The 14,321-nt window shown below is 46.5% G+C and overlaps 1 protein-coding gene across 6 annotated transcripts in view; it reads right to left on the reverse strand.

Annotated features, from left to right (window-relative positions):
- NCKIPSD (NCK interacting protein with SH3 domain) overlaps positions 1-14,321 on the reverse strand; it is a 91,613-nt gene that overhangs the window by 31,093 nt on the left and 46,199 nt on the right. For all 6 annotated transcript variants that reach the window (XM_059715920.1, XM_019495414.2, XM_006273333.4 and 3 more), the window contains 2 exons: positions 9,739-9,826; positions 6,723-7,351 (listed from right to left, as the gene is read on the reverse strand). In XM_059715920.1, coding sequence (XP_059571903.1) covers positions 6,723-7,351; positions 9,739-9,826 — 717 coding nt within the window. The remainder of the gene's footprint in view (positions 1-6,722; positions 7,352-9,738; positions 9,827-14,321) is intronic.

Genomic DNA, 14,321 nt, shown 5'->3' on the forward strand with positions numbered 1-14,321 from the left:
ACTATACAGAGCCCAGAAGACAAGGAAGAGCAGCCTGAACCTGATGAGAGAGATCCCAAACTCAGAACAATAGTCACTGATGGACCAAATCAATGAAACAAAGGAACAAAAAGGGTTTTGTAATCCAATGTATGAGTAACAGACTGTGACCTCCTCCAGGCAACAGAGAAGGAGGACTGCTCATCTCATCATTACTTAGTTAGAAGATGATGTAAGAGCATATTTAAGGTAAAACTATGGTACTGCTCCAGGTCCTGGACTCTGGAAGGCTTCAGGTTCCTTTTTGCTGATCACTGACATGGACCTTCAGACCATCAATCTTCCGAGCAGCAGCTCATGTCAGAAGCCAGAGTGACACTGGTTTGCTTTAGAGAAGCAAGTCAAAATATGGAATTTGGATTAGTAACTGCCCTGAGCAAGCTCAAAAGTCCCAGAGCAGGAAAGCAGGCTGTTTATATACCAAAACACTGCAACCCTACATTGAAAAATAATTCCTAACTTATTAATTCCAGTGTTTTAAGATGTTTCATTAGAGAGACACTTGTTCATAATTTGCTTCATGGCATTTGAGGTGTGATCTAATTAGGACTCTTTTCACTACATAATTGAAGCACCGAATCAAAGTATTCTTCTTGCTGCTGTAATTATACAGTCATCAGGCTGAGATAACGAAGGAGGATTTCACACAATCCGCTGTAGATTCTTGGAAAGGTATTTTGGGAAGCTACAGATGGACAAGAAGGCGGCTGGCTAGATTATCAGCAGGTTGGTGTTAGGCTTAGAGTGGTTTCCAGCAACACAGAGCATGAACTGAATGGAATTAGTGATTTATCACAGGAGGCAGAGAGAAGAGACCTACTTGACCACATCTGATTTTTCCCTCTGCCCACGCAACACAATCTCCAGGGCTCTGGCTGACCTCTATTCAAGCACCCCAAGTGAAGTGGCTTTCTTTAGAGACTATTCTACACCCAAGGCCTGGACCAAGGCCAAGTTAAATGTATCCAGCATCCCCTTGGGCAGGTAATCAGACTAGGTGGAACTGTCTTTACTTGTTTTAAACGTTTACTTTTAACTTTTCTTTAACGTCTCAACATTCAACTCTCAGCTTTTACCATCCGTCATCCATAGCCTTTCCAATTCCAACGTCCATTGAACTGCTAATGGGCTTGAAGGAGATCAATCTATTAGCATAGCTCTTCTGTCTAACCAGTACAACTGTATGCACACCATCTGAACAGGATCTCAGCACCAGTCTCATTTTCCCCAGCCTCAGCCCTGGAGCCAGGTCTGTGCCTGTTAGGCAATCTGGCGGGTACCACTCCCCTACAGCTATGCCTGCTGCAATGTCACTTCAGGAAATGAGACCATTCCCAGAAGGTAGCTGTAAGCAAGTGGATAGTGCTAGATTTGTAATGAAGTTTGCTTCCCATGACCGTGTTGTCTTTCACTAACAGCTGGTCCCCTCCAAACAGAGGCAGAACTATTAAACCCTGCAGGGCTTTCGTTGCTGCTAAAGAGAACAGGGTTATTTTTGGAAATGTCTCTCTCATCACCCCACCCCAACCCGCTCGCTACCAGACTGCCAGATCGGCGGGGCAAACTTGGCTGCGCTTCCACAAAGCTGTTTTCTTCATCTCCTCCTGTTTTTGATGCCACCCCCACCACTGTGTCAACAGCACTGGAGAAGAATCGCTGTTGCTTTGATCACAAGCATCTTCCTTCCCAGTGTTCCCCTTCCGGATGAGCGAATATCAACAGCAGCTACAGGAGACAGCAGCTTGTGGCACAGACACAAAAGACCAATCCCCATATTTTACCCTTGGCTGCTGCAACAAATCCCACCACCTTAGACCACTACCTGCCCTAACAAGTCACTAATGAGGAGAAGGGCTAGTCTCCTCTACAGCTCTCCCCAAGAGACCAGCCCAGATTAACAGCATGGTAGGGGACAAACAGATTAAATTCACTAAACCGAACTCTATGGGGTCACCCCATTGAGTGCACAGGTTTCAAGTAAGAGCAGTAAGAGCTCCCTGGCTAGGCTTATAGCAATTATGGTGGTCTTTGGAGCTGTAAACCTGTTGGAGAGCAGGGCTGGTTTGAGGAGAGGCAGGGCCCACCGCATACAGATGTGCAAGGGTGTCACAGGAAGCAAGAAGTCACTCGGCTTTCAAGCCACATTAGCTACACTTCAACACCATCTTCCCACACAGTGCCTTTCAGGTGTTCCAGCCATCTGCAGGCTAACAAACAGTCACGCCACGGATTTATTCGGCAGCAAACCTCTCTGGGTGACTGCAGCCCAGGATTGAGAATGGCAGTGAGAAAGTGGCACACCTGGAGGGTCTGACACCAGCTCCCCCCAGTAGGGTTGCTGCCATAGCAATTCATGACCAAAAGGCCCCCCAAGTCCTAATGCTGCTTTTCAAAACCTGTATTAAAGGAGGAGACGCAAGCGAAATGTGCTGGTTGTGAGCATTCACTCTGCTGAGCTCCCCATTCTCCGGGGGAACAAGCTGCCCTTACCAGGCTGAGAAAAGCCAAACCTGGAGCAGGGAACAATCCCCAACCAGGCGTAAGCATCACTTGTTTTAGGCAAAACTAAATTGCAGGGGCTGACCGCAATCCAAGAGAAAGGGGAGCCTGCTTAAAGAGGCAGCAGCATGGAGGAGGCAGGAGCAGGGAGATTTGTTTGAGCTGATGAGAGGGCAAGAGCTGTCACACCTACCACTTGAATGGACAAGCAGGTCCAATCACAGCCTTCCACCAGCATAAATTCGCCAAAAGGAATACTGTTGGGACCCACATGCTGTCCTGCTCTAGCAACAGCCAGTTATTTCAGTTTTCCACTCTCCATGTCAAAAAAAAGCCTTCTTTCCTCATCTATCTTGGCCTTCCAGCCTGGACTCTCATACAAAGGCAGGCTGCTCTGCGTCTGCCCAGACAGGATTCCAACTCCTCTGGGGCTAGCAGAGCTCAGGGTTGCAGCAGAACGTGACCCAGCTGTCTAGTCTCAGAGCTCGGACTCATCTTTGCTGGCCAAGGAAACTGCATGAGAACACCTTTGCCCAGGCAGCGCCCAAAAGTTCATAGTTTTAATGGGCAACTGTAAACAGGTGGAGAGGCCTAAGTGGAGTTTGGTGGCGCTGTAACTTGAAGGGTAGAAAAAAAAAAATACTGAATTATACACAGGACAGCCAGCAAATCTTCCTGCCTGACAGCCAGCAAAAAGACACCCTCATATCAAGCACCCTTCCAGCCGTGAGCCCTCCTAGGTGTTCTCCCTTCCTCTGTATGGTTCGCTCCATAGAATCAGAGTGCATCCCTGATATTGCTGAATCTTGTCATCAGCCAGCAATCCCTAACCTGCTTTACACATCTTCAACAGACTTGATAACCTCGTGTCTCTCATTCCTCTCTGGTTATGACAAGCTTTCAACCCATATAAAGTTCCTATGCAAGCCAATTCAATTTACTTGTCAGGTAATCGTTGCAGTAAACAGGTCTGCAAAAGCCCAAATTGTTATTTTTCTCCATTCCCTTTGTCTGTTAAACCCTAACAGGTTATGCAGTAAGGACAGAAAAAGGAGGAGCCATTTCTTGCGGCCATTTCTTAGACCTAGTCAATCCTTTCTTTGAGGAAAGCAAACAGATCCAGACCGACTAGGGTTTTCTCCTGGAGTCTGATGTTCCAGAAGGAAGTGAGGGGAGGGGGTAACAGGGCCTCCTGCTATCCTGGACACACTCCCTTTCTTTTCTACTGTTTCCCTTTTAAGGATACACTGGGAAATTATAGATTATTAGTGATCTCAGCTCACGGCTTTGGAAGTGTCTCCTGTTACAGAAAGACTGGTCAGAGGCATCCAGGCAGATTTGGGGAGGCAGCATATGGTGCTGTTAGAGCAATAAGAAGTCATTTCTACCCCACCCTCCAGGCACAGGAGACAAGGCAACTGAATGGAAAAATACCACAAGCACTTCAACCTTCATAGGAGCACGGTGGGAATCAGCTGGAGGTAATGGATTCTAAAATTGATTTAGTAAACCAGTGATTTGACTTCAAATTAAAACCAGGAGAGAAGAAAGGATACAACTAATTAGAGAATGTAATATGAAGCTTGAAACAGGCATGAGATTTACTATGGGTAGGTTGAAGCTTTAATCAAAGATGATGTCTCACTTCACTTAAAAGACAGAGTCCCTTGAAAATGCTCTCAAGAGCAAATATTAGCATCGGCCAGGTTGGAAAATAGACCCCAAAGTTTTATGAAGTGTTTTTAAGGAATACCTTTTGCTTAAAACTGAAGACTCAGTCATGATCCAATACACCATATCAGTTTGTTAAAATCCAACCCATATCCCCCTCATACATGCCCATGCATAACTGTTTAAATAGAGAAGGATTTGTATGCTTATTCTTTACAAGGATGATTAAATGCAAGTTAGTGCTTGAACTATAGCGGTATAGCTAATGCCATTCAAGCCCCCACTTGTCAAATTTGATCAGTATTAATGTGATTTATACTAGGACTGATATTCCTGTGCAGGAAGATGAGTAGCTGTCTCTGTGCAAGGTCCATCTTCACTAGTATAAATTACCCCCATGTCAGGGGTTGCACCTACATAACTATTTCAGTAAGGAAACACACCCTAATTGAAACCAGTTCTACTGGAATGAGTGCTGTGCTTAGACCAGCCTGAACATCCTTTCCAGATGAATACCAAGATCAGGCTCCATTAACAGCTAAACTGCTCCACTAACAGCTAAACCGCAGTGGTCTGCTTTTGTTCCTGATACGGTACAAAACGCATCACCAGGCATAAAAAGAGAGACAGAGAGGCCTGCAAATTGCACATCCATGTTCTCCCCTCCTGCAGTTCCAAACATATAGCTCCCAGTTTTCCCAGACAGACAAGTGCTCAAGCAAGAGGGTGGATACCTTTGCGCACCAAGTTCCTGCTAGTATGCTTGGACTTCGTTCTTAAGCTTCAAGAATGTTATGAAAAAATAAGCAAATAATAAGAAAACAAGAAAGGCCCTGTTTTCCAAATGTGTTGAAACGCCAAGTTTCTAGATGTTTGTCCAAGGTGCAAGAAAGAAGAAATGGAACAGGGCTTCTTATGTGAGCCAAGTCCCAAACAACTGCCTGAATATTAGTTAAAAATTTCTGCCAAATCCAGATCAGACGCATCATCTATTGTTATTGTGTGAGAAAGCAATTACCTGATGGGGTAAGGACCACAAAATGTGAGATTTCATGACTACTTACAGGATGATCTATTCAATGTAGATAATTAACTGGATTATGATTTGATCTAAATTTTGAATGCCAGCAGTTCTGCATATCTGAATGCCTCTGAACACTTCATTATAATCTTGCCATCAGCAATGGAACTCTAATCTTAGATGTTTATAAGAAACGTACTCCTCTGGGCTCTGTTTAGCAAGTGGAAGCTGAAATTTATTATCCCTCCTTCTAAAGTTGAGGGCTGCCCAGATGCACACTTATCTGTCTCAACGGTTGCAAAATTCCATTCTTTTATTTCTCTGGGCATGTAGAGGGAGGAGGGTTTGGCTTTTTTTTTTTTTTTTTTTTTTTTTTTTACACAGGTATAAATTTAAGAGGATGCTGTTGCTTGAGTGGCTTGGGAAAGCACCCTTCAGAGTTAACAACACATTAGGAAACAGGCCTACATATTAAGCTACAGAAAAGCGATTATCTCTAGGTAAGCCATCTATATGCTGGAGGAGAGATCAGTAGGAAAACCAGGGAAACAGTTGAAACGGTACCAGGTTAGTGCACTGGGACAGGAACTGGCCGTAGCACTTCCAGCACCTTCCTTGCCCTTGGTGTCTTTGCTTGCTTTGCTTTCCCTTCTCCTCAGGGCACATCCTTAGACTTCTCTCAATTATTGCTCTCCAGTTCACGGATGGTGGGAGCAGAATTCAGCATTGCTGCTGCCCACTTGCATGCACTGGAACAACTCCAAACACCCACAGACTGAGAGAAAGGGGAAGTGATCCAATGGGGAACACTGCACATGCATCAATCACCATGCTCTTCCTTCCCTGTAGTAGAGAAGGAAAAGCCTTCCCCCACTGCACTGCCACCTCTGCCATGGCAGCCAGCTTTTGGCTTGGACAAGTGTAACCTTCCTAGGCTCCATCAAGAACATTTCCCAGAGCGCCACAGTCCTGCAGTATCTGCATCCACTGATATGTCTTACTGCTGGCATGTCCTCTGGGTCTAGAAGCTCTTACCTCGCCAGCTCCCATGTTTGCTGGCAGGCTCGTAGCATGCTGGCTGCCATTCCTTGTCCTGTTCCACCTCCCTGCCACCCTAAAATGCCTACCTCTTCTGCAGCCTGCACACATTGCTCCTAAAACCCAAGCCAAAGGCCTGACAGATCTCCAAATGTGCCCCTTCTCCACATCCTGCTACGGCCCATCTGGAATGAGGCCCTGTGCAATGCATCAGTTGGCCAGTTCTCTGTTGCTAGCTAGTCCCACTCAGAATTGGTCTCCAATGCTCTCCCCTCCCTGCTGGTCTTTTGCACACTTTTATCAATCAGTTCATTTTACCCTGGGACTTTCTTTCTTTGTTTTGCTCCAAGGTTGAGAATGGAAAGGCAAATTACTACCTAGAGATCTCCTTCAGCACTTTGACCATTACTCAAGCCTGGTCCCCGGCCTTTGCAGAGCCTGGTGTTTCCTTTACCTTACTTTCCACCAGGGAGATAAGAATCTGTTCCATGATGCTGCTGGTCGCTGGGACGTTGCTCTGTATGTGGCCAATCACCACGCCGATGGCCACCCGGGACAGCTCATAGCTTAGGTGTGTGTTCCTGCGCACCAGCTCGATTAGCTCAGCACCGATCGTCTTTGGCACTGATACAGCCAGGCTGCTGGGTTCTGGGGCCAGGGACTCCAGGGCAGTTGCCTTTTTCTCTTCAAGGGAAAGAGAGGTGAAGGCTTCTAAGCCTGCTGGGGGAGCCGGAGTGGTCTTCTTGACCTGTGGATTCTTCTCCCCATCCACAGTGAGACACCTTTGAAGCCCTGCTTCAGTTGGAGGGGCTGGGGCAGCCCTCTTGGTCTGAGGAGATCTGGTTATACCATCCTTTGCTGAAGTCCCATGCTGTGTGTGGACAGAAGAGCCAAAATCCAAGCTGCGTGATATGGTAGTGTGCGCACTCCTGCTGGGCACGGGTGGCGGGGTGTTGGTGGGGCTGGAAGTGGCTGTTGGGAGACACATTTCCGAGGGAGTGGAACCAGTGTACAAGCTATCGAGGGAAGTGGAGCTCACAGAAGAGGCACCAGAAACTGACCCAGAGGTGATTTCCACAGCATCTGAAAAAAAGGAACAATTAAGAAGGCCTTAGCAACAGCATCAAAGAAAAAGGAAGAAACAAATTGCCACAGCCCAGTCCATTAAGAAGCTCATTGGGCATGCTACCAAAGCAGTTTAACTCCTTTTCCTGGCTCACTTATCTCAAAGCAAAATTGTATTAGCTCTCTCTTGAGCATTCCAATGCAATCACCTCTTTAGTAAAGGGGAAAAATCCTATTCCACCGAGATGAATTTGCTTCAAAGAGCTCACAGCTTCACAGGGTGAAATAGCTCAAGGAGAAAGGAATCTTTTCCCCTGAATTTAGACAGTAACTTTCTTCCCCCACATACTGAGCATGATGTTTACTTTTGACATGGCCGAATACCAAACTCTGTAAAACTGTGGCAAGCATCTTCTTTCCCTCCTGCAGAACAGACCGTGGGGTTGGTGTAGTGTCAAAAGCAAGAAAGAAGCACCAGAGCATTTGGCTGGCAGGCACCTATGGTTTCTCCCTCTAAGCATTCTAGATGATTAACTTCTAAACCCCAAAGACATATTGCTGGCTGCCCTACCACTACACGATCACTTGCTATGGTTTATTTTGGGATGCACAGTCCATTTTAGATATGGCTAACTCCAGCCATAGTGCTTACGCCATTTCTCTAAGGAAACCAGCTCAAAATCTAATTGGCCTCCTTGTCAGGACATTTATTCCCCCACCAGCCACAATATTCACACAGCTTTGCCTTGCAATTTCTTAAAAAAAAAACAGGACTGCAGAAATGTATCCCACATCAGCCTCTCACAGCTCGGCAGGGAGACTCAGTCATTCAGGCAGAGTGACAGAGCCCAATCACTCCCTCTCTGAACCCCAAATTAAGGGATTCACAATCTGTGGGAGGATGAAAGTCCCCCTTCAGGATGACCTTGATTCCCAAGGCAAATTCATTCCAATTTTGTATGCTGCACCAGCATTCACATTACCGCTCGCTGTTCTTTACTGGCTCACCTGTTTATCCACAGAAAATAAAAACCTCCTCAGGCAATGAGCATTATCCCCAGGCAAAGGGAGAGAGATCCTCTTATGTCACCAGGACATTGAAAAGCCTTTTCTATGCTTGTGCTGTGTGAGGCTTCAATAATCTTATTCTACAACCAAGTCCTATCACTAGTTGCACATCACTGGCTGAGAAGCCCCCCGTCAGGCCTCCCCCCACCTTTTGAAACACAGAATACTGGGATCTTCAGCACCATTTGCTCTCAGGTCAAAGACAAGTAGGGTTACATGAACTATACAATCTCCTAAAAAGCACTCCCCTATTTTCTACTTTCCTCCTCTTTCTAAAGATAACAGTCCACATGCTGCAGCTTCCACTGGATGTCACCTAATGAAAGGGGCAGTAAAAACTACAGCAGTGAGAGGTTGCACTGTTGTGATTTAGTGTGGAATGGCGCAGGTTGGGTGCCTGTCCCATGTTTCAATTACCTGCCCAGAATCAGTCAGCTCCATCCTATATCTCACGTGATCACTGAAGAGAACATGACTGAGGTTGGGTGGGGCTGGCTTTGGTCACAGATCAATTGTAACAGGACAAGAGAGCATCATGGCAATGCACCACCACACAGCTAGTGTCACAACAGAATGGCTTTCCTCATTCACACCCCAACTAAAAATAGGTCCTCAGACAGCGTCAACTATATATTTATTTGTGTCAGCCCATCAGCACTTCTGCAGACAAGATTGCAAGTTTTCATGTCCACAATGGGGTCGGTCTGTCTGCAGGATGTACGCAGCTGATTTACAGCAAGGGGCTGCAGGTGGCATGCTTCTGTCTTTTGGCTAGACAAGGAACCGGCTTTGCCAAACTCTAACCTGAGGAACAAAGAGCTGGGTGGACTGCCAGCAAAAAGCTCCAACTGAATGCAAGCCAGTTCCTCACTGCATTAATACAGAGCTCCCCCTGGCGACTGACCAGATTTATCACATCCAAATGCAACAACATCCCTCCCCACACCCCAACTTATCATTCTACCTGGCCAAAACAATCTCAGTGGTATTTGTGCAAAACTACTGGACACAAGGACCCCAACCCACTGTGGCTGCAGGCATCTTTCAAGGAAGCAAGCAGAGCAGAAAGTTGCAAAAGCTGCTTTTGCAAACCCTGCCTCCAGCCAACACTGAACTCCTGAGACGTGTCCAACTCCATTGGAGATGATGGGGAGAAGAATCCACTGGTGCTGGACCAATACTGAATTACAGGGTAGGGAGAAAACACAGGTCCCCAACCCACAGGTGTTATATTTAAGAACCAGGAGGTAAACTTTAGCCCGTTGTCCCAGCTGCTGACAACACACTCTCCCTCCCCTCCTGCCCAACATCCAAAAAGAGAGTGTCTGTCTCCTTACTTTTAATGGGCACTGCTGTCTGTGTGCTCTTGCGCTTTTCTGGTGGTGGTGGTGTGACGGGAGCAGCTCGGCGCGGCTGCGGTGGGATCTAGAAGGGAACGTTTTAGAGCAATCAAAGGAGGCTGACAATAAAGACATTCGGTGTTAGAAAGCCTTTCTTTGCGCACATGTGTAAATTTGTCCTTACGTCTCATCATTCCATAAAGATCCCTCAGGAGGACAGATATTAATAGGCAGCTTCCCGCAAGAACAAAGCCGAACTCCAAAACCCCCCTCCCACTGACAGGAAAAGCGGCGCTTGTTTAATTGCTATGTTCAGCAGCGTGCAACATTTGTGTCTCGCAGACCTGTCAAGCATTTACTCCTTTCTTATTCCAGATGCAATCCCACACGTTCGCCATGACTTTACACTGCTCTCAATAGCTCCACAGAGGCAGCAAACAGCACATATTTAGACACTCTTCTGGAGAGATCCATCGCATTAGCTACAAATACCCTTGAAAACAGACAAAGCCAACGACTGAAGATATGTAAATTCCCACCCAGTTCATACTTTCACAACAATTTCTATTTGGGCAGGGAGAAAGGCTAAGGCAAGAATTCTTGTGCAAATTTACAAGCCCAAGGCTTTTCCCTATCAAGCAGCTTCTACTAGAGTGCAGCACTAGACTCCCTACAGACGGCCCTTCCCCAACATAGCTGCTTCCCTGGAAATACTGGAAAAACCAGCAAGGTCTCCAACGGCCAACACTCCAAGGCTCTGACCTGTACATGAAAGCAGGGACCCTTTCCATGCTTAAATATGCCTTTGCCACCTACAATTTGGAGGAATGCAGTGGGCCACTGGGAAGTCACGGCTCATGCTGAATATACTCAGCCAAGTTCAGTAGTTTTCTCCAGGAAGCAGATTTCACCAAAACTCCGAGATTTATATAAGCTGCCACTGACCTCCATCCAGCTTGGACCCACAAGGCCCAATCTGGTTTGCAGCCAGCATCCCCCACACTCACAAATAACGTTTTTTAAAAATATGAGGTTCCTTTTATTCACTTCCTTGTTTCAGAACCATTAGTTGTACCTACAGCCTTGAACAAGAACCTAAATGGTGTCCCAAATGGTACGACCAAGACCCACAGGGAGTACCCCACCTGGCTCTAACATGCTCCATTGGTAACAGGATATGTGGAGCATGTTCCCAGCAGCATTATCAGCTTCCTTCAAATGCAGACAGGCTTCAGAGACAGTCTTTTCAGAAAGTCTAGTAGACCATATTCTTAAAGAGTTGGTTTCTCCAGAGCTGGCCATTGCTATGCATTCCGCTGGGTTTGCATCTGTTGGGAGGTCAAAGTTGCCTACCAAGAGGTGTTTCCTTTGTTCCCTGCCACCTGGGCACTGCGCTGTGCACTAGGTCCTGTTTCCTTGGCAGGTTCAGCCAAGATACTGACTGTATACTATGGACAAGGTTCTGGGTACTTCAGACATATCCCGTCTCATCTCAGAATGACACAGCAGTTCAGACTAAACTGGAAGCACCTGAGCTCTTTACATGGCAAGAGGGATAGAAGTCCCCACAAGATATTCAACTGTGCAAACTGCTTTTTCCAGAGGTTTAGAGCCTGAATTTATTGACATCCAGGCAATACTGTGATGTACTCTTTATTTTTCTTCACCACCCAGCTTTTCTACTTCTATGGCAGGTCAGGTAAATGAATGCAAGAAATTGCTCCCACATATGGACCTTAAGCTGGGGAATCAAGTTGAGCTCTGTGTTCACTTAATGCCCGATCTCTTTGCTTATTCCCATCCCCTCACAGACGTATAGTCAAATTGCTATATAGAATCTGAACACTGAACTGGCCAGAATCCAGCAATGTACTTTCTTGCCCTTCAAGAATGATTAATCTTTGGCCCACAGAGACTGCACAGCTGTGAGTGTCACAGCAGAACAGAGGAGGTCTCTGTAAAGGGCTGGCAGAAGGCCCTCCCTGGCTTTGATAACTGCAGCTGTGCTAAAAAACAAACAAAAAAAAAGTCAGCCCTATCTTCACAGAATGTGAGGGAGCTAACTTTACAGGACACAAAGCCACTTGGCTCAGTGCACTCATGATTAGACAAGCAGCAGGATTTAGCAGCCACCTCTGACTGGCTTATAACAGCAACCTCACACTACTTGGTAACCTACAGGGAGCGGGCTCATTTCTGAATATTTCCATGGCTCCATGTACCCTTCCAAATTTGTCCCATATTTAGTTCTAATTATTATAGAAGTACTGGCTGTAAAATGGTGCCAGGTACCACAGAACATAACCCATACACAGAGCTATGGACACCCACTTGCTAGGGGCAACCAGAACTCTCTCCTGGAAAGTGAAGGTACAATAAAACCATCAATCTCAGCAGAATCCAAGCTGCTTCATCAAAAGAAATCCAGATTCCTCAGTTAAGATGCAGCTCTTTCAAATGTGATGGCAGTAGGTCCTCAAGCATGCAGAGCACTCCTTCGCTGCCCCCCACCCCTGCCTGGCAGAGCTGTGTGCAGCAGATGAGGTGCAAAGGTACCTGGGAGGCAGCCCCTGCCTCGGCCACATCAAAGGCTTTGCTTTTCAAGAATGAGAAGTATTGAGCAGACAGCACTGAGTTTCTCTGAAACTGACAATCTTCAGCAAAACTGTCAAGAATCAGATGGATTTCACTTAGCAAAACTGTGGGCAACAACCCAAAAAGATCCAAATGTCTTAGACAAGGGCTAGACGGAGATTTTTATTTTTTTTAATATATTTTGTGTTCCAGGTCAAATCAGCCAAATCGGATCGATGGAGCAGGCAGAACTCAATCAGTTCTAAACACCATGTATGGCACTACAACCGGAGAGCATCCTCCAGCCCAGCTTCTCACCCTGAGACTTCAGATACTCTCAAATTCACTGGCAGGCATCCTACGTACAGGCTCAAGCCCAGAGGTCTCAGGATTTGGATGCCCCAGAAACTACAGGCAAGCATCCTTCAGATACTTCCTACACTCAGTCTTAGCCCACAAGAGGCCAACTGCTTTCCCTAGCCCTTGCTGAAGTCCAGAGTTGACTGGAGATAGCATGAGACAGGCAAGAGGCTCTAAAGTCTGGGCCATTTTCAGAAATGAGTGAGAAGGAGCTGTGCAAGGCATGGGCTATCCCGAGACTTGCACAAGACGGAACCTTCGACCAGGTCCAAGAACAGGTTTCAATCACCTTCCTCTTCACAGCACTGGTGTCAGGGCTGAGCCCAGGCCTGGAAGGGGGAGAGGCTCAAAAAACAAAAACAAGTCAGCATTGCTCCAAGACTGTCTTGGGCAGAAAGAAAGCATGCCCATCCCGCTCGATCTCTTGGTGGCCAGCCTGGAGGAAGAAATAAGGCTGGTGCCCGCATTTGGAACTAAAGCAGCACTGCTGTTATTGGCTTGCTCAGCTCTCCTGCTCCTGTTTAATCCAGATGTTGCTGGGATGGACTCTATGGTCTACAGAAAAGCCTCTAAGAACAGGAGCACAATGAGCTTATCCCCAGGTAGGCAGCCTAGCAAGCAGGCAGAGATGCAGCAGGTTTTATAGCTTTTGCAACTCCAAGCCTCCTCTTTAGTGTTGGTTATATAAATGCTCTGAATCTTCCCCCTCATGCCACTTTAAACTGACGAATTACGTAAGTGTCCAGCTTGGATTTCTCCCACCACGCATTTTGTTCAGCTCAGCCCTTGAGAAGCAGGGAAGCAAAATCTGAGTGCAAGTCACCAAATACCTCAAAGGTTACCAGGGCAAACAGCAAGACAAAGCAGCATACCCAAGTGGTCAATGGCATCTCCCTTCAGGCATCTACTCCTCTCAATGTAACAGGTCTTTTTTTAGGCTGCTTCAGAAAGTGATTGCCTTAAGAATGAAATAGGGCAGCCTCTACTTTTAGCAGGGGACACAGGGTACTTCTGTTGCACTTTAGCATTTCAGGAACATCCCCATCCAGCAGTGACACTCAAATTAGTCTGGTCAAGGGGCGAGCACAGTCTTATAAAGGCAACAACTTGGAGTGGGCTCAGAGACCCAATGTAGGTGGGAGCTGGGCCTCCAAATCTTCACTGCAACTAGGTAAGCACAGCCTTGCAAAGAAAGATGGGGATTGAACATTGCAGAAGGTTTTGTCTCCATCTCATTTTGCTCTAATGCAGCTGGCTGTCTCCTCCAGAAACCTTTAGAATTAGGTTGGGTTCGTTGCCTAGAGGAGAGGGGCAGCTGTAGAAATAGAAGGAAGTTGTATGGGTGCCTATACTCCACTTCATTCACCAGCCTCTTTTCTATCTGAGTAGACTTCAGGTTCCCTAGTAAGTCCATAATAAGCCACACCTAGCACTGGTGACAGATACTGCTGTAATCTATGTAAGCAGGTCACCTCCCCAGCTTCCTCACCAAGAACAAGTAGTTCTGAGTTCAGGTGCCTAGTCAGGTTATTTTACAAGGAACAAGTTTGTCTCCACGGCAAACAAAGCACACAACAAAATAAGAAAGTATGCAAGTATCAAAACCAAAACTCATGGTCATTCTTCAGACCTGGAAAGGGGCAACA

This window comes from Alligator mississippiensis, chromosome 12 (assembly GCF_030867095.1).
Source record: "Alligator mississippiensis isolate rAllMis1 chromosome 12, rAllMis1, whole genome shotgun sequence".
NCBI lineage: Eukaryota > Metazoa > Chordata > Crocodylia > Alligatoridae > Alligator > Alligator mississippiensis.